At 37.1% G+C, this 17,620-nt stretch overlaps 2 protein-coding genes and 1 long non-coding RNA gene across 4 annotated transcripts in view; all 3 read left to right on the top strand.

Moving 5' to 3' along the window:
* LOC130589973 (uncharacterized) overlaps window positions 1–17,620 on the top strand; it is an 82,118-nt gene that overhangs the window by 27,582 nt on the left and 36,916 nt on the right. The window lies entirely within an intron of this gene.
* LOC104902707 (probable receptor-like protein kinase At2g42960) lies at window positions 757–8,524 on the top strand. Of its 2 annotated transcripts, none has more exons than XM_010690587.4 (8): window positions 757–1,401; window positions 1,942–2,689; window positions 2,784–2,888; window positions 3,037–3,159; window positions 3,360–3,530; window positions 3,618–3,747; window positions 3,964–4,173; window positions 7,819–8,524. In XM_010690587.4, the coding sequence occupies exons 2-8, from the start codon at window positions 2,031–2,033 to the stop codon at window positions 7,957–7,959; spliced, it is 1,539 nt and encodes a 512-aa protein (XP_010688889.1). In that variant the 5' UTR covers window positions 757–1,401; window positions 1,942–2,030; the 3' UTR covers window positions 7,960–8,524. The 2 variants fall into 2 exon arrangements, with proteins under 2 accessions (XP_010688889.1, XP_010688888.1); XM_010690586.4 differs by having other exon boundaries at window positions 1,945–2,689.
* On the top strand, window positions 10,323–16,749 carry LOC104902708 (conserved oligomeric Golgi complex subunit 5). Its single transcript, XM_010690588.4, has 3 exons — window positions 10,323–11,640; window positions 14,421–14,894; window positions 15,441–16,749. The coding sequence occupies exons 1-3, from the start codon at window positions 10,537–10,539 to the stop codon at window positions 16,380–16,382; spliced, it is 2,520 nt and encodes an 839-aa protein (XP_010688890.2). The 5' UTR covers window positions 10,323–10,536; the 3' UTR covers window positions 16,383–16,749.

A 17,620-nucleotide genomic window follows, 5' to 3' on the forward strand; every position in this document is an offset into this window, starting at 1 on the left:
GCCCGAACTCTTGTTAGTTCGGCTCGTGTTCAATTAAGTTTATTTGAACTCGAGCCGAGTTTGAAACTTGCCGAACCGAGCTGAGTTTTGACCAAGCGTTGACCGATCCATTATTCAGGTGTTCACAAATAAGTTTGACCTATTATTATCTTTATTTTACTTGTCTTCTTTATGTTTCTTTTTTGAATATTTTTGTTTTTTGAATTTATTGTTTGACAATAAAACTATTGTGTAATATTTAGAATAAATACATTCATGTAAACATATATAATACATTATTTCCATATATAAAAAAGTAACTGAGCGTGTTCACGAGTTTTTCAAGCTGAACTTGTCATAACTTAGTTCGGCTCATCAAAGTTTTGAGCCGATTCGAACTCAAGCGGAGCCACAACGAATCGAGCTTTGAACAAATTTTGACAAAGGTGAACTCAAACTGTTCATGAACACGAAGACAGTTCAAAGTACAAAGAAATCCTTAATACTCGTGAACACCTTAATACTTTAGTGTAAGCAAATACCTTAATACTTAATAATGGTAATATTAGTAAGCACTCAGCAACGCTCTGATCCTCTTAAAACTGTAACGGTACACAAACAAGAGTTTTGATGGTGGAAAAAGATTAAAAACATAAGAGTTGTACAAATCTATCCATATTATAGGTGACCACGTAGTCCATAGGACATAGGTATAAGCATTAACAGGTGGAATGAATAGTTTTTGTCTTCCAGCAACCCTTTTGGCTCCCTCCAGCTAGGCAACTGCGTTTTCAGTCCTTTGACTCCCAACTTCTCTCTCTCTCTAATCTCTCTATCTTGATTTTGACCCATTTTTCCTTTTCCTTTGCTTGCTTTTCTACCCCTTTTCTTCTTCCTTTTTCTACTACCAGAATTATACTATATACTTCCCAGTATTTGCAAAACTATAATTTCACTTCATTCTCAAATTTGCTTCTTTCTTCACTGTTTTTCACCCATTTCTTTTTATGGCTTTCCTCCATTGTTAACAAATTAAGCTTCCTTCAATTGGATCCCTAGATTTTTCAACCCACCAAACCATTTTTGTTGAAAACTTGGGTAATTGGAAAAAAAAGACAAAAAAAGGAACACCCTTTTGTCTTCCTGTTCACATTTGGGTTGAACAATTAGAAATATTTTGTGGGTTTTTTTTTTTTTTTTTGTCATTGAATTCATTTATTTGGGTTTGAATTCTTCAAAATCACTCCTCCTTTAAAGTTGTGACCTTTTTGGGTGAATTGCTTGCTTTAGGTCTACATTGGCCTATTTTCTATGCTAATTGAGTTTGTTTTGGGTGTAAAGCAAGCCTTTTGTTTGCTATTCTGTGTTCTGAAGGAAGAAGATCAAGGAGGTTAGATTTGATTTCATCATCTTGCTAAAAAGGTAAATGCTTTCCTTCACTCATTAAACTACTCTTTGATTTTCCTTTTATTTTTTCTATGCTTTTTGTAGTTGTATTTTCCTCCTTGTATTTGACCTTTTTTTTTTTCTTTTCTTTTGACTTCAATCACAAGTGATGCTAACTCTGAGTTTGATCTCTTTAGTGTATAGATTTGGAAATGTGGTTCATGTGCCAGATTTTTATGTGGAATTCTTACTTAGCATTTATCTGCTGGAAGTAAAGTATAGGTTTTTCTTTTCACTATGTTGCAATTACATATTTGAGATCCATGTAATGGATTAAAGGTTAAACAGCTGTATAAAATGTTCCCTTTTGTTCTATTATCAAGAATGTGATATCTGTTGGCACCTTTTGCAATATCTGTTCCAAAATTCACATTACTGTATTATATTGTTAAATTTGGCCCTTTTTCTGAATTTGTCTTGGGTCAGATGGGTGGAAATTGTTTTTTTTTTTTTGTTGCTGATGGACTATTGGACATTATGGGGATGTAAAATCTGAAGCCAAATTTTATGGTGTAGCAGGTGAAGATGTGTAGATTGTACAAATTATAGAGTCTATTAAGGGCAGGCTGAGCTAATCTGGCTTTGGTATTGATAGAAGATTAGCGATGTCATCCAATGGCTCATTGAGTGCAAAACTTTCACAGAAGACAGCTCTGGGTCTGAAGCTGTGGGTTTTAATTGGTTTATGTGTTGGTTTGTTTATAGTTGTTATTCTTTGTATCTTGTCTGTATGGGTCACATTCCGGAGGAAATCAAGAAGGCGGCTGGATAGGTTCTCCCATTCTCAGATTCCGAATGTTACAAAGGATATAAGGGTTGATAGAATTGGGGCGCCAGTTCCTCGTGATCGTCATGATAGCTTATCTCTCCATGTACATGATAAATCGAGCGACAGAAATTCAGGAAAGATGTTTGCTCATTTGGGTAGGAGCAAGTCCAGTGATGTCGACACAATGAGCCAGTGCAGTTCGATGCATCCCCACGATAGGGCGTATAGCTCACAGTCTGGGGAAGATGGAAGTTTTGGCACTATTCCGAAGAATGCTTCATTATCTTATGGCGTTGTTACAGCTTCTCCTTTAATTGGTTTGCCAGAGATATCACATCTTGGTTGGGGACACTGGTTTACTCTTAGAGATCTTCAAATGTCAACAAATCATTTTTCTCCAAATAATATTATAGGGGAGGGCGGTTATGGTGTCGTCTATAAAGGGTTGTTAGTCAATGGAACCGAAGTAGCTGTTAAGAGACTTGTCAACAATTTGTAAGTATATCTTGAATTTACTAGCTTACAGAGGAGGCTTACATATATTGATGGCTTTTAATGATCAGTCTGCACTTGATTGGTTTTTCAACAGGGGACAAGCCGAGAAAGAATTTAGCGTAGAAGTCGAAGCAATAGGTCATGTTCGACACAAGAATTTGGTGCGGCTTTTGGGCTATTGCATTGAAGGAGTTCATAGGTGACTCACCATGTCTCTTGATGTCAAAATATCGTTCTTCCATGATCATGGATACTGACTGCCTTGTGTATATTTTGTATAAATTACATACTGCTATTAGTCATAATATGTCCCAGTTACAAGTCAGATTTTGATTTTGGGTGTTCAGGATGCTTGTTTATGAATATGTCAACAATGGCAACTTGGAAGAATGGCTTCATGGAGCTATGCGTCAACAGGGTACCCTTACTTGGGAGGCTCGCATCAAGGTTCTTCTTGGGACCGCTAAGGCGTAAGTATACTATTAAAACTCAGTGTTCTTAGTGAAAATGTAGTATGAAATATCTATTATTGGTGAATTTTTATCTGAGAAAGATTGTGCTAATGGACATACTTTGGATTTGATGAGCGGGTTTTGTAAGATTCCTAGCAAGTATATCTCGAGGCTATTGTAAGTTAATAATGCTATCAAATTGTGTTTGTTGGTTGCAGGCTTGCCTATCTGCACGAGTCAATAGAACCGAAAGTTGTTCATCGAGACATAAAAGCAAGCAATATTTTGATTGATACTGATTTCAATGCCAAAGTTTCTGATTTTGGATTGGCAAAGCTCTTGGATTCAGGAGAAAGTCATATAACCACTAGAGTAATGGGGACTTTTGGGTTAGTCTCATAATAATGTTCAATCTTTATAAGCTGTAATGCTTCTACTTTCAAGCAATTAATTGCTATCACTTTCACAAACTATAGGTATGTGGCACCAGAATATGCAAATAGTGGGTTGTTGAACGAGAAGAGTGACATTTACAGTTTTGGCGTTTTGCTTTTAGAAGCCATAACTGGAAGGGACCCTGTAGATTATAGCCGGCCTGCCAATGAGGTATCAGAATTTATGCTTTCATTAATGCTCATTCCTTCTGCAAATTCACTTGTCACTGTATTTTTTCTTAATTCTCTGCCAATAAACCCCATTTAAGCATAACGTTGTATGCAGTGTCCTCCCTAATAATAGTAAAAATGACTTTAGAAAATAGATACAGCAAATTCTGCACAATTCTTCTTGATTAATGATTAGCTTCTCTTTTTCTTATGACAGGTCAATCTTGTAGAATGGCTAAAAGTCATGGTGGGGACTAGAAGGTCTGAGGAAGTCGTGGATCCAAACCTTGAAGTAAAACCTACAACTCGTGGTCTGAAACGTGCTCTTCTGGTAGCTCTTAGGTGTATAGATCCTGACCCTGAAAAAAGACCCAAAATGAGTCAGGTTGTCAGAATGCTAGAGGCTGACGATGTTCCGAACCGCGAGGTACTCTACTCTAACTCTCATTGACAGCTGCCTATGACTGAGTGCATTTTCTAGATCTAAACAATTTTTTTGTAATCAATGCTCTTTCCCCATATATCTTAAACTGTCAATCATTTGTAATTTAAGTCATCCAACAATGTCTCCTGCTAATGTAATTTCACATTCAGTTTTGACGTTACTCCCAGGTTCTGCTTTTCAGAATAATTTTTGTTTGTTTTCACAGTTTGACCATACAAGTGGTAGGAACTAGGTAGGGACTATTTGATTAGGAAGTGCCATGAATTAAGTATTGTGGAATTCCCTTATGCCCATACACAGACTGTTGGTGAAGTTGCTTATGATAATGCTACTTTGAGGATGAGGTATATGTTAATGTTGTAGCCTTGTAGTATTATGAAGACTATAGAGGACAGAACTTTCAAGTCAAGGACATGTAATTAGAAAACAAGCAAAATATTTGATGGATTATGCCAATATTGTCAATGGCCCTTATGGCTGGCTTTGGAGTGTCGAGAAAGATGTTTATAGCCTGCTTTGTCTACGACAAATCAACCGTAAAGATTTAATGAAGATTATGAATGAAAATGTTGACGTGCAAGATGCCACTAGTTAGGACCTAAGTATAGTATAAATCCTAGATTACCAATTTTTACCATCATATCATAGTGATGGTACTGTCAATCGCCCTTATGGCTGGTTTTGCAGTGTCGAGAAAGATGTTGAATATCCTGCTTTGTCTACAACAAATCAACCGAGAAGATTGAATGAAGATTATGAATGGAAAATGTTGACGTGCAAGATACCACTAGTTAGGACCTAAGTTGAGTTAAATCCTAGATTACCAATTTTTACCATCATATCATAGTGAATGAAGGTCATAGGCTCAGAGCACCAAGAAAATACTGAATGAAGGTCAAAACCATGCGGATCTGTAGTAGAGAAGCAGAGTAGAAGCAAAAGGGTAGAACAGTATATGGGCTTGCATTATCCGATGGCCATGCGTTGCTGTGTGACATATCACTACTGTGTCGAATTAAGGAGACAGGTACGCACAAAGCATTTTGCTGGGCCATGCAGAAGCCTAGTGCTAAAAATCGTCTTTCACGTGTTTCTGATGTTGCTTGCAGAATAAGTTCCGATGTTTGAAAATAGCATGCTTTTGGTAAGCATGATTACTATGATGTATTTATTGTTTAGCTTGGAGAATAAGTTGGATATTGATAGATAAATTTTTGAGATGTGGTTGGTGGTAGATAACATGTGAGATTTCCCAAGCTTTGGAATTTGTTTTAGGTAGCTTTAGATTTTACTGGATCTAGAAATTTCTCATGTCATTTATATTATCAAATAATGAGTATTAGGAAGAAAAGCAATAGAAATAGAGGTGGACAGGGAAGAAGAATATTTTTAGGTCATGAACTGCAGCAAGCCCCAGAAATTTTAGGCTAGTACGAGGTGCAAATATTCTTGGATATTGTTTCATAACCACACTTTCCTCTTATTTTGAATTTCCAAGTCTCTGCTTTCTTTTCATCTTCATGAACTGCAGTTCTTGTTGGCGGTCTTTTCCTCTTCCTATGTTGAGGGCAATAATTGTTAGCTTCAATAACTTTGTGAGTGTTACTTTTAGTATCTGACCAACAAAGTATTACTTTATTTTGATGCTTCTGTATAATTGGAGCCTAACACTTTGTTTGGAGCATTTTGTGTCAGTTCTGAAGTATATCAGTTTATTAGGTCGTAAATTGTACTCCCTCTGTCCCATAATATAGTGCTTATTTTCTTTTTCGAGGTCGAAATTTAAGATCTTTCACCAACTCATTAATAGATACCAAAAGAACATGCACATGTAAGATCTTGCTAGAATCGCTTTAATGTGTACTTTCATATTATCAACTTTTCATATATTTATTTAATATGAAATTGAAATTATAGACGGTCAAAGGTATATTATAGGACGGAAGGAGTATTTTTAAGGTTGTTGAATTCCTTCTTGCTGCTTTCTGTTGTGATGGTTTTGTTATTTTCTGTCCGTAAGCCAACTTCTGTAATGATCAGCATCCTGTTTTTCTTCTAATGTACTCTATTACTAGTAGTTTACTACTTATCAGTTATCCCATTAAAAACAAGTTTTGTTTGTAAGCTCAACCCATATTTCCGTGTCTAAAACAAAATGCTTACAACTTGGATGTCCGAGATGCTCTGAATTTTAGAACTGGTTGTCTTTATCAGTTTGTAAATCTCCTGTATGAATAATTCATGTTGACAAAAGTTTTGCTCAATGCGCACTATCCGACTTCTCATGAGCTAGAAGTGGTTTCTCAACCTGAGAAGCTGAAAGCTCAGACATGTACTAGTTTTGAGAAATAGCAAAATGGTTTGGGAGCTCTCGGATATAGAAAGCCAAGCTGTGAAGCTCCTTGACATGTTGGTCAATGTCTGTCCTCCATATATTGTTATCAGGGTTCAAAGGAACCAAATTGTGTCTGCCTGTTCAATCACAATTCACTATTTAAAAGTTGCTAGGGCTTCCTTCGTTAGAATGGTGCCAGAATATGCAAAATTCCTATCATAATGTCAAGGGGGATTCATGTAAGATGGGACACCCTAAAGATAATGTTTACATTTCTTCTCTTTCATTACTTTTACCAACTCTACTAACTTTCCTCCATGGGACCTGATGTCCTGTGATCCTCTACGCAACTTAATTCTAATGTTTATCCTAGTCTTCTTGCTTAGCACCTAGAAACGCTTGCTAATTGACTCTATGGAAAAGGGGTTGCATGCCACTTTGGGCGGTGACTTAGCAGCCTAGAAAGTCTCACTGAAAATAAAGTTTTTAGAATTGTCAAAAGTTGATGTTAATTGTTTGTGATGTCCAATTGCAACCTTGTCCACCCATAACCACAAGGTCTTGAAGAGCTATACTTGATCTACAAATATTCAAGGAGTAGGCGATTAGGCATAATTTTTGGATAGTTAAACTTATATTATGTTTTCAAAGGTTGATCTACAAGTTACATTACTTGTAAAGAAGCCTTATTGTATACTTTTTTATTTGGACATGTTGATGCTGTGAGCTTCTCTCCAAGATTAATTCTTAACATTCACCTTGCTACTTTATTATTACTCCAGAAGAGACTTTTAAAGCATCAGTGTGACTCTTTTCTCCTTGCATACATACATGTGAACCATCCTATATAATTACCCTAGTGCCTTTGAACTCTTAAGGCTCCTATCTTGACCACGGTAGGGGGGCAGGGAATGTATGTGCCATGTGGCTTTGCCCTCAAATTTGCTAAGAGACTGTTTTTATTGGCTACTGAGTACTGATCCAGAAGACAACTTACTGGCATATTATCTCATGGCAAAGAGCGCACAGTTAAGTGCAGCACTTGATGTTTCTATCTGTACATATTCAACCAAAGTTCAGAAATGGCCCCATTTGAGAATCTTTCATTCTTTCAAATTCTGAACTTTGCTGCCAAGGAATTACAGAGAGTGACAAGAATGACTTGGACAAACATTAATCTCTCTTAGAAGTTGTATCTTACCGTTACTGTGATCAATTTATAGACCTTACACCTAAAGTTTTTCTACCATATGAGTTGAGATAATTTGACTTGAAAGTTATACTTTTTGCAGGACCGTAGGAACAGAAAGAGCCGTACAACGAGCATGGAATTTGAGATTGCAAAGGAGACCTGTAGCTCAGTTGGTGATGAAATTAGTATTGTTAAAGTGGAAGATACTAATAGCCATGCACCCAGTACAACTGAAGGATAGCATCGGCTGTAACATGGCATAGCAAATATTGGTCATTTCCTCTAACCCAGAACATATATATATATATATGATGCAGCCACTGATGTTCATGCTGAACAAATACTTACAAGTAACAACTATTGGCATTGGTTCCAGCTTTCCTGCTTGAATACTGGTGCCTCCATGGTAAAAATCGGTTCCGGGATCTTGCAGAATGACATGTTTCTTTATTTGACTTCCAGGAAGTGAGACGGCGGAAGCAGGTTGGTGAGAAACACACTTCTCTGATTGGAGATGCTACCTGGAGAAGAGCACCTATGTACAGATATGAAAATAGTGAAAGATCTTGCTGTTTTTTTCCTCATATTTTATATTTTTGAATTTATTGCTGATGATTATCATTTATGTGGCATATTTCTCCCCTTGACTACATTCTTGAGGTGGGATGGTGGAGTCTTTGTGATTCTACCCGTTTTAGCTCACTTTTTTCATCTTATGTTGTTTCGATTATGTATTTGAAAAACTTTCCTTTATAACTTATATTTGAAGATAATCTATACTCTTATCCACAATTTTTCTTCTGATTGATTATTGTCTTGCCCGTCTTTCTATGTCTACCAATTCTAAACAATCTATTCCTGAAATTGATCTTTCATGGAACTTTTGATCTCTAAACAACAACTATTCTGAATTTTTTTATCATGTTTATGTTGATGATGATATTATTGTAAATCTTGCATTTCATTTACTTTGTCTTGGAATGGCAGTCGAGTCGAGCAAATTTCTTTTAGGTGCTTGGGAGTAGGGGAAAGGTAAGATGTTGGCAAGTGAATCAAGGCTTGCTTGGCAGCAAATTATGTTATGGACTGTTGGGTAATGTTTCTCATGCACATCTTTACCTAATTTTCTTATCAATCATCCAACACTCGGGGATATACACATATAGGTACTCACTACAAAGGGTGTTCAGTTTGGATATCCGATCCGAAATTGGATCGGGAAAAATGCGATCCAAAAAATTTCGGATCGTATTGGATCGGACATCCGAAATTTTCGGATCGGATATCCAAAAACTAAAACAAGGTGAAATTTTCAAAGGAAAAGTTCATAAAACAAGTTTCAGATCGGATTTGATCATCAGATATTTTAGATGTCCGCCCTTGAAAATGGATATTTCGGATCATATATTTGAAAATGAAAAATCCCGATTCGTAACCGGTCCGAAAATTTTCGGATATCTGATCCAAAATACCCTAAAACTAAAAAAGCGGATCGAATCGACCGGATCGAATACTTTTGAACCACCCTAATTACAATCACTAAACTCACAGTTTGTAAGACGATCGAATATTGATTCAAGTGATTTTAACATTTGCATTTCTAGAAGATAGCAACACTCAACAAGTTGAATATGGTTTCGACTACTTCTTGGCATTAATCGGAATAACAATACCGAAGTAAATGAGGAAAACATTGGAGGAGATAAGCGGACATTTTTGTCGAAAAATTAGATGAAATATGTAACCATGTGGTGATATTAAAATGAATTTATAGGTAGTTTTGGCAAAATAACTCTATGAATTGGATTTATTCAAAGTGCATTTTATGAAATGATCTTTCTCAAATCAACCTACAAACCTCATCCCTATTACAACCAACCAACCTCTCATATACTTTATCTATTTTCTTATAATACCTACATCATTTCCCTTTTCTAGAAGTTGCATAATATCTGCATCATTTCACCATCTTTAAACAAAAGTTTCCTAAAATCCTGCCAATCCGGACAAGAAATTGCTAATTCATCTCGAAAATGTACAAATTTTATACATCAAATAATATTTTCGTAAACAAAATATTACTGATATTTAATCGTAGGGATCAAATATCAATACTAATAACATCCCGACATTCATTTACTTTTTCCGTTTCAATTTAGGCTCCGTTTGGTAGGGTGTAAAATATTTTCCATGAAAATGAGTTTCCCTTTTCTTTTCATTTTCCGTTGTTTGGTTTAATAAGGGGTTTAAAACAAGATTTCCATAAATCATTTTCCTTTCAAAATGAAGGGAAAACACATTTTCCTCCCTCTTCCTTAGCAACCTTTTACTATCCTCTTATCCATCCTCTCCCTTCCCCTTCCATTTTTCTTTTCCCATAACTTTTTTTACATTGAACCAAACAAAGGAAAATTAGCTTTGCATTTGAATTTTCTATTGTAAAATATTTTACATAAAAAATCATTTTACATAAAAAATCATTTTACATTGAAAATACTTTACATCCAATCAAACGGAGCCTAAATATAATTTTTTTTACATCTCCGACATAAACTGACGCTCCCTCCGTCGAGAGTCCAGACTAGTCTCAAGACTCTCAACTGCCATCTTTTAACAAACGATCCCTATTTTTTTCCGAGTTTGTCAATTTTCAGATCTGAATTTCTCGCCCAAGCCATTGTCTTGTCTGTAACTCTATATACTGTATAGTACTACTTTCTTTCTTTCTCATCAACAGACAACAAACACTTTACACTCTCTCATCAATTCATCATCATCATCAATTTCATCATCTAAATTCTAAACAATGAAATCTTAGATGCACACAACAACAACAACAACAACAATGTCTTCCCCTCTCTCACCATCTTCTTCCCCTTTCAAACACACACACCCATCTTCTCTCTCCTCCATTGACAACAACAACAACGACCCTCTCTCCTCATTCTCTTCTGACCCAATATTCTCTCTCTTCCTCTCACCATCTTTCTCCTCCACCCACTTCTCCTCTCAAGCTCTCTCCTCTGGCTCCGCCGCTTCCACCGCCGAACGTCTCCAAGACGCCATTCGTCTCCTCGAAACTCAACTCCGATCTCAAGTCTTAACCCACCATGATCATCTCTTCTCTCAACTCTCCTCTCTTAACGACGCTGATTCCGCTCTTTCCCTCGTTCGATCTTCCGTTTTCTCTCTCCAATCCTCCGTTCGTCGTATCCGATCTCAAATCACTGACCCAAATAACCTAATCAAATCACAAACCACTCAGCTAACTAATCTCCACTCTACTTCTCACCTTCTTCAGTCCTCTGTTAAGCTTCTTCGTTTAATTAACAAACTCAGGAGTCTTATGTGTGTTGATGATAATAATAATACAGGTGAAGAATTGTTGGACATTCTTAAGGCAGCTCAGCTGCATTGTGAGATTATGTGGATTTCGAATAGTAATGATCTTTCAGGTATAGAAGCTGTGGATGAGGAATTGAGGTGGGTTTCTGAGGCTGGTGCGAGGTTAAGGTCTGAAGGGATGAAGGTGTTGGAGAGAGGGTTGGAAGGGTTGAATCAAGCTGAGGTTGGAAGTGGGTTGCAGGTGTTTTATAATCTTGGAGAGCTTAGAGGGACTGTAGATGGGTTGGTTGTTAAGTATAAGACAATGGGGGTTAAGAGTATTGTTTCTGCTTTGGATATGAAGGCGATTTCGGCTGCTGTTTCGGCTGCTGGGTTTGGTGGGCCTGGGGGGATTCAGAGGAGTGGTACTCCTCAGATTGGAGGGAGTGGTAAAGCTAAAGACGCGCTTTGGCAGAGGATGAGTGGGTGTATGGATCAGTTGCATTCGATTATGGTTTCGGTTTGGTTGTTGCAGAGGGTTTTGTCTAAGAAGAGGGATCCTTTTACTCATGTTTTGCTGCTGGATGAGGTCATTCAGGTGTGTTTGCTGAATGACTGTTTGTTTGTTTCTTTTGAGAATGATAATCTTTGTTATTATAGGCTTCACATTTGTTTACTGTTTTATCTGTTCTTTTACGAACCGGCTTAATTCAATTAATGACTGTTATTATGATCATAAAATTGGGGATGCTGTCTTATGATCTGCATTTTAGGGAATTTTTACTTATGCTAAGAAACAAGAGAGGAACTGCTGCATATGGTTTCTCATATCTACAATTCGAACGTCAAAGCACATACACTATGTTGTATGTACTATCATCATCTAACACTGGTTGCTTTATGCAAATGGAAACAGCATCAGAGCTGTGAAAATGCAGTTTGATTTTGTCAATTGCAATGTCTATCGAGGATGCCAAAGCTCTATCACAGAGCTTTTTTTTACGAAAAGTTATCTTATTCTTCAAAATCTAGTATCTTGATTCGCTAGAGCTAGTACAGTACAGAGGAAGATCTTGGAGATCTATGCAAACCATTGTTGGTCTATACTCTACACTCTATATTGAATTTGAAAAAAAAAAAAATGATTTGCCTGGGTGTAGCTGAAATTCTGAGCAGAGCGATTCATATGAGATAAGAATATTATTATAGCCCATTGTCTGAGTTGGATTATGCAGATAAGAGTTAAACTATTTGTTCCATTTAGACTCAGAGTGGCTCTACTCTTTCACAGTCATCAATTCTCTTATTCTATTATGATTATATTCGATAAGGTTGACTATATCGGACTTTAAAGAGTATACCTAGACTAATCAGTGATCACAGAACTTTAGATCCTTAATTTACTTGGTAAAATGTTTGTCTATGGTACTTTGATTGGGGTATTCTTAGGTTTTGCTTGTATTTGTAGGTAAAGTCAGGATGTAGTCGATGAATACTGGGACAGAAATGGAGTGCGGGATGTTTGGTGCCAAGTCTTTTCATTTTGGTCAGAAAGTTTGACATGAAAAGACTTGGCATCACTGTAAGTATATCTTTTGAGAAGTTTGCCTTGTCTTTGGAGTTGTGAACTTGTGATACAGGGCATATTGAGATGGCTACTTATCTTATGAATGGCTTGTTTGGAGTGGTTGGAATATGTTTCCATTTGGCTTTCATATCATTACATTAATAGGTCTGTTATGTAAAGTGTGGAAGAAATAAGGGAAGGAAACTTCCTTGGTTAGCTGTTCTATGAGTGTTAATGTCCAAGAGTATGGCTCTACTGTGTGAGTTTCGAGCTGTCCATGTTCAAGCCAAATTCACTATTTTTTGGTCTTAAATTATAATAGCATGAATAATGAGACCTTTTTTATCGTGCATTTGTTAACAACTGTTGTGTCTTGGATTGAAGTGCAATGGATATGGCTTCTTTGCCATTGCAAAGGTGAATTGCTAGATGGCATAAGAAAGAGGGGTACTTAACAGATTGGTATAGAAAAATAGCTACAACATCATATCAGCCTAAATTTTTGCTGGATTTAAGTTCTTTTTGATACTGGAACAGTATCACACTACTTTGAACCTCATCTATATTCCTTTCCTCCTCTTTTTTCTTCTATATGACATAGCAACTTAAAATAGTGATAATGTGTTTTTAGAAGAGAAGGGGTGGAAAGAGGAGGTTACCATTATGTGTTGATATGATGTTGGAATTCAAGACATGAAAAACCTTAAAATTCTGCACAGATTTAGACTTCATGATGTCAGAGTTTTTTTCTTTTTATAAAACCAATCTGTTAAAGAGCCTCTATATAATATATCAATATATCTTTTTCTTATAGTACGACTCTGTCAAAACCCCTCAACCCCCCCCCCCCCCCCCCCCCCCCCCCCCTTAAAAAAAACAATCCAGTTCTTTGGCCGTTATCTAGAAGGAAAGGCTTCATATATCTGGTCCCCATACTTCTCATTGGGCTTGAGTGTCTTAAGGGGAAATTTGGGGGTAATGTACTAATGTTAGTGTCCATGCTGTTAGTTATGCGTCCACAGGCTTTGCAAGCTAGAGTAGTGCACCTATCATCCATTTGGTGCTAATCTGAACTTTTCTAAGGAGTTTTTCTTAGTGGTGTGAAGTATGATAGACAATGGACATTTAGTACTTTTATTGATTTTCTTGAGAACTCCTTCTTTTCTACCCATTTGTAAAATTATCAATAATGATTTTTTTATACAATTCTATTTTAGCTGCTTTGGCAACTTTTATAAGTTTGGCGGTTACATATGAGAAGCTTATAGATAATATACTAGGTATGAGGTGGAGACTGCAGTGTTGGGGACTTGGGGGGGTGTGAGGTGGCGACTGTAGTGTTGGGGCCTTGGGGGGTGGGGGAGAGTAATATGCTAATATATGGTATCCCTAGTGTAGGAACTTATAAAATGAAAGTGCTGTTATTTAAATTCCTGGCCAAATGTCGTGATATTGTGCTTGCTAAGTTGGTCTTGAATAAACCATATTTGTTCTTTTGGAAACCAGGCTTGTGTTTGATCCTCTCCTCAGCGTGCCATAAATGTTGTGGATTTACCGATTTAGTAGGCAAACACCTTGTTGAACAGATTACGATAGCCTATGCGTGGTTTTATTGTAAAACCATTGAGTCAATTTTCTATCATAATAGATGGAATTTTTGATGCTTTTTCTTCTAGTGCTATCGAGTTGTAAATTTGCAGAAGCTTGATTTTTTTGTGGAGGCATCTTCCCCCAACCTACTCATTTCAAATTAGCATAATGGTGACGATTTGGTTTGTCCTTTCACCTTATAATATTTGTTTACTTTGTAGGAGGGTGATTCAATCTTAACAGATCGAGTTTGGGAAGCATTTGTGAAGTCGTTTGCAAGTCAGATGAAATCTGCATTCACTGCCTCAAGCTTTGTGAAGGAAATATTTACATTAGGCTACCCAAAACTTTATTCTATGATCGAGAATGTGTTAGAACGAGTATCACGTGAAACAGATGTGAAAGGGGTTTTACCAGCTATCAGTTCAGAAGGAAAGGAGCAAATGCGTGCTGCAATTGAGATTTTCCGAACAGCATTCTTGGCCCTATGTTTAAGTCGCCTCTCAGACCTTGTCAATAGTATATTGCCGGTTTCTAACCGTGGAAGTGTTCCCTCCAAGGAACACATATCAAGAATCATATTGCGTATCCAGGAAGAGATTGAAGCTGTTCAATTTGATGGACATTTGACTCTTTTGGTCCTGCGAGAAGTCGGGAAAGTTTTGCTTCTCTTGGCTGAAAGAGCTGAATATCAGGTATGTTTAGTTAGTGTAATAATGCCAAAGTTGAAATAAAGTCCTACAGTTGTGAAAGCATTCTACTTTCATGATTTGTTTCCCTTGTTAAATTTCCTTTTCCTGCTTATCAAGTAGCTCTTATGACCGTACAACTTACAACAAGATTCCATGTCTTTAAAACTTCCAGCACCTGTTACTAAGAAAACACTTTCACATACCATACCAATCCTCTCAGTGAACTAGATAGTTTCCGGTTATTGGAAAATGGTTTTTGGAGAACAAGCATGTATATTGCTGCCTGTAAACTTGGAAACTAAAATGTCAGGCTTGCCAGTAACCAGTTGGCTATGTTCAAGTGACTAGGGGTATAATATAATATGCAATTTACCTGCTTGTTCTTTTCTGTTGAGCGTTCTCCAAATATCCTTTCTAAATATGACTGTCAATTTTAGTTTTGAGTCTTCCTTGGTGGTTTTTGGGTATTTCTTCTCATACGCATGTAATTTTTTTTTCTTTCTCTCATTTTTCTGCCCCATGCAAATTATTATTGTTCTTGAATTGCAGATATCAACTGGACCTGAAGCCAGGCAGATAACCGGTCCTGCAACTCCAGCTCAACTGAAGAACTTCATGTTGTGTCAGCATCTCCAAGAAATTCATACCCGCATATCCGCGTTGTTGTCAGGATTATCTCTTGAAGCATCAGAAGTCCTGTCTCCTTCACTAGGTGTTGTATATGGGGTGGCCTGTGATTCAGTAGAATCCTTATTCCAAGCTATGTTGGATCGTCTTCAGTCATGCATCTTGCAAATTCACGAACACAACTTTGGCGTTATAGGCATGGATGCTGCCATGGATAATAATGCTTCACCTTACATGGAGGAGTTGCAGAAATGCATTCTCCATTTCCGCAGCGAGTTCCTCTCAAGGTTGCTGCCTTCCTCCAAAACCGCTGCAGCAACTGGAACTGAATCAATATCCACCAAGCTCGCCCGCGGCATGGCGTCACGGGTCCTAATGTTCTTCATAAGGCATGCCTCTCTTGTGAGACCCCTTTCGGAGTCGGGTAAATTGCGGATGGCTCGGGATATGGCTGAGTTGGAATTAGCCGTGGGTCAGAATTTGTTCCCGGTGGAACAGCTTGGAGCTCCATATAGAGCCCTTCGAGCATTCCGTCCTGTTATCTTCTTGGATACTTCTCAACTCGAGGCATCGCCACTGCTTCAAGATCTGCGTCCTAGTACTATTCTTCACCATCTCTATTCTCGAGGACCAGAAGAATTGCAGTCACCAATGCAGAGGAATAAACTCACACCTCTCCAGTATTCCTTGTGGTTGGATTCCCAAGGTGAGGATCAAATATGGAAGGGAATCAAAGCAACACTTGACGATTATGCCACGTTAGTGAGGTCTAGAGGGGACAAGGAGTTCGACCCTGTTTATCCCATAATGCTTAGAATAGGATCTTCCCTTTCAGAAAACTCGTCGCAATCAGAGAGGACTTAAATTTTTTATGGGCAGCTGTCAACAGCTGCAGACTATATGTTCTACAAACTCAAGTGCCCTTCTACCGGATTGATTGCCTAGTTAGGAATACTTTGGTTGGGCAAATTCTGCCAAAAGGATATAATGGGTCTCTCTCAACTTCGGAGCAGGAAACGACGTGCTTTGTCACTGAATGTGTACTTTTTTGTAAGTCGTGATTCATTGTAGGCTCATTGTGTCAGTACAAATACAATGCTGTTCATATACCCAGTACTTGAGACTGTCCATTCAACATTTTCTGCCTTGTGGTTCTTCTGTGTTTGTTATACATCCATACTATATTATATATACTACTTACTAATGTAGTGATTCTTGGATTTTTGAGATAGCTGCTCATTTTGCTACGTTAGCAAGCTGTTGCCCACTTTTATGCGCTATATATTGGTGTCTTAAGACTTTGTAAATTAGAGCACTGAGAAAAATATTTTGCAACACTGAAACGATCTAGAATGTGAAAAGAACCGTGGGACTGGAGTAATTATTGCAACCTTTGAATCAAAGGGCTGTTTTTTTCTTCTCTTTCAAATTTGATCATTAAGGGAACAAAACTGAAGCCAAAAGGTAGAAAAAAAACAGTTACTTTGTCTTTATCTCGAAATTCTTGCAACTAAACCCTTTAGCATCCAGTTTTTGAAGAATATACAGGGTAAACAAGCAAGATTTTCAAATAAAATATTTAAAAACTTGATATTAGATTTGTTTGTTTACATTATCTATCATCTTCCTAAATCGCATGCTAAAGTATTGGTTGTATATATCATCAAACTGAAGAAGTATGCTACTCCGTGCTAGGGGTTGAAAATATGAGCTCCTTATACTAATACTATTCCATTTCCACGAGAAAGAAAGCATCAATGCGAAAGGGCAAGCCATTAGTGATTAATCCAATGTAAAGCTCTATAATCCCCCCCTCCCCTCAAAAAAAAAAAAAAGCTCTATAATTTTTTTGGTAGTAAGACGGGGAGATTGATACATCTATTCACCGGTACAAGAAAAAATTACAGTATTATGAATAATTTTTTTTATTATACAAATAAGCTTTTTATCTGCTTTCACATACATTAACGTATACTACCTTTGTTTTTTTTGTTGACCCGTTTTCCTTGGGCACACATGCCAATGCACTATTTAAAACATTCATATTTCTAATTATCAATAAGCAAAAATTACAAAAAATTAATATTATGAAAATATACATT

This window comes from Beta vulgaris, chromosome 9 (genome assembly GCF_026745355.1).
Source record: "Beta vulgaris subsp. vulgaris cultivar EL10 chromosome 9, EL10.2, whole genome shotgun sequence".
NCBI classification, from domain to species: domain Eukaryota; kingdom Viridiplantae; phylum Streptophyta; class Magnoliopsida; order Caryophyllales; family Amaranthaceae; genus Beta; species Beta vulgaris.

What these genes read in the sequence shown, in the direction of transcription:
- LOC104902707 (XM_010690587.4), top strand. Translation starts at nt 2,031, where the DNA reads ATGTCATCCAATGGCTCATTGAGTGCAAAACTTTCACAGAAGACAGCT. An exon ending in AAGAGACTTGTCAACAATTT is followed by an intron (nt 2,690 to 2,783) that starts GTAAGTATATCT and finishes GTTTTTCAACAG; the next exon opens with GGGACAAGCCGAGAAAGAAT. An exon ending in ACGATGTTCCGAACCGCGAG is followed by an intron (nt 4,174 to 7,818) that starts GTACTCTACTCT and finishes TACTTTTTGCAG; the next exon opens with GACCGTAGGAACAGAAAGAG.
- LOC104902708 (XM_010690588.4), top strand. Translation starts at nt 10,537, where the DNA reads ATGCACACAACAACAACAACAACAACAATGTCTTCCCCTCTCTCACCA. An exon ending in TGCTGGATGAGGTCATTCAG is followed by an intron (nt 11,641 to 14,420) that starts GTGTGTTTGCTG and finishes TTTACTTTGTAG; the next exon opens with GAGGGTGATTCAATCTTAAC. An exon ending in CTGAAAGAGCTGAATATCAG is followed by an intron (nt 14,895 to 15,440) that starts GTATGTTTAGTT and finishes CTTGAATTGCAG; the next exon opens with ATATCAACTGGACCTGAAGC.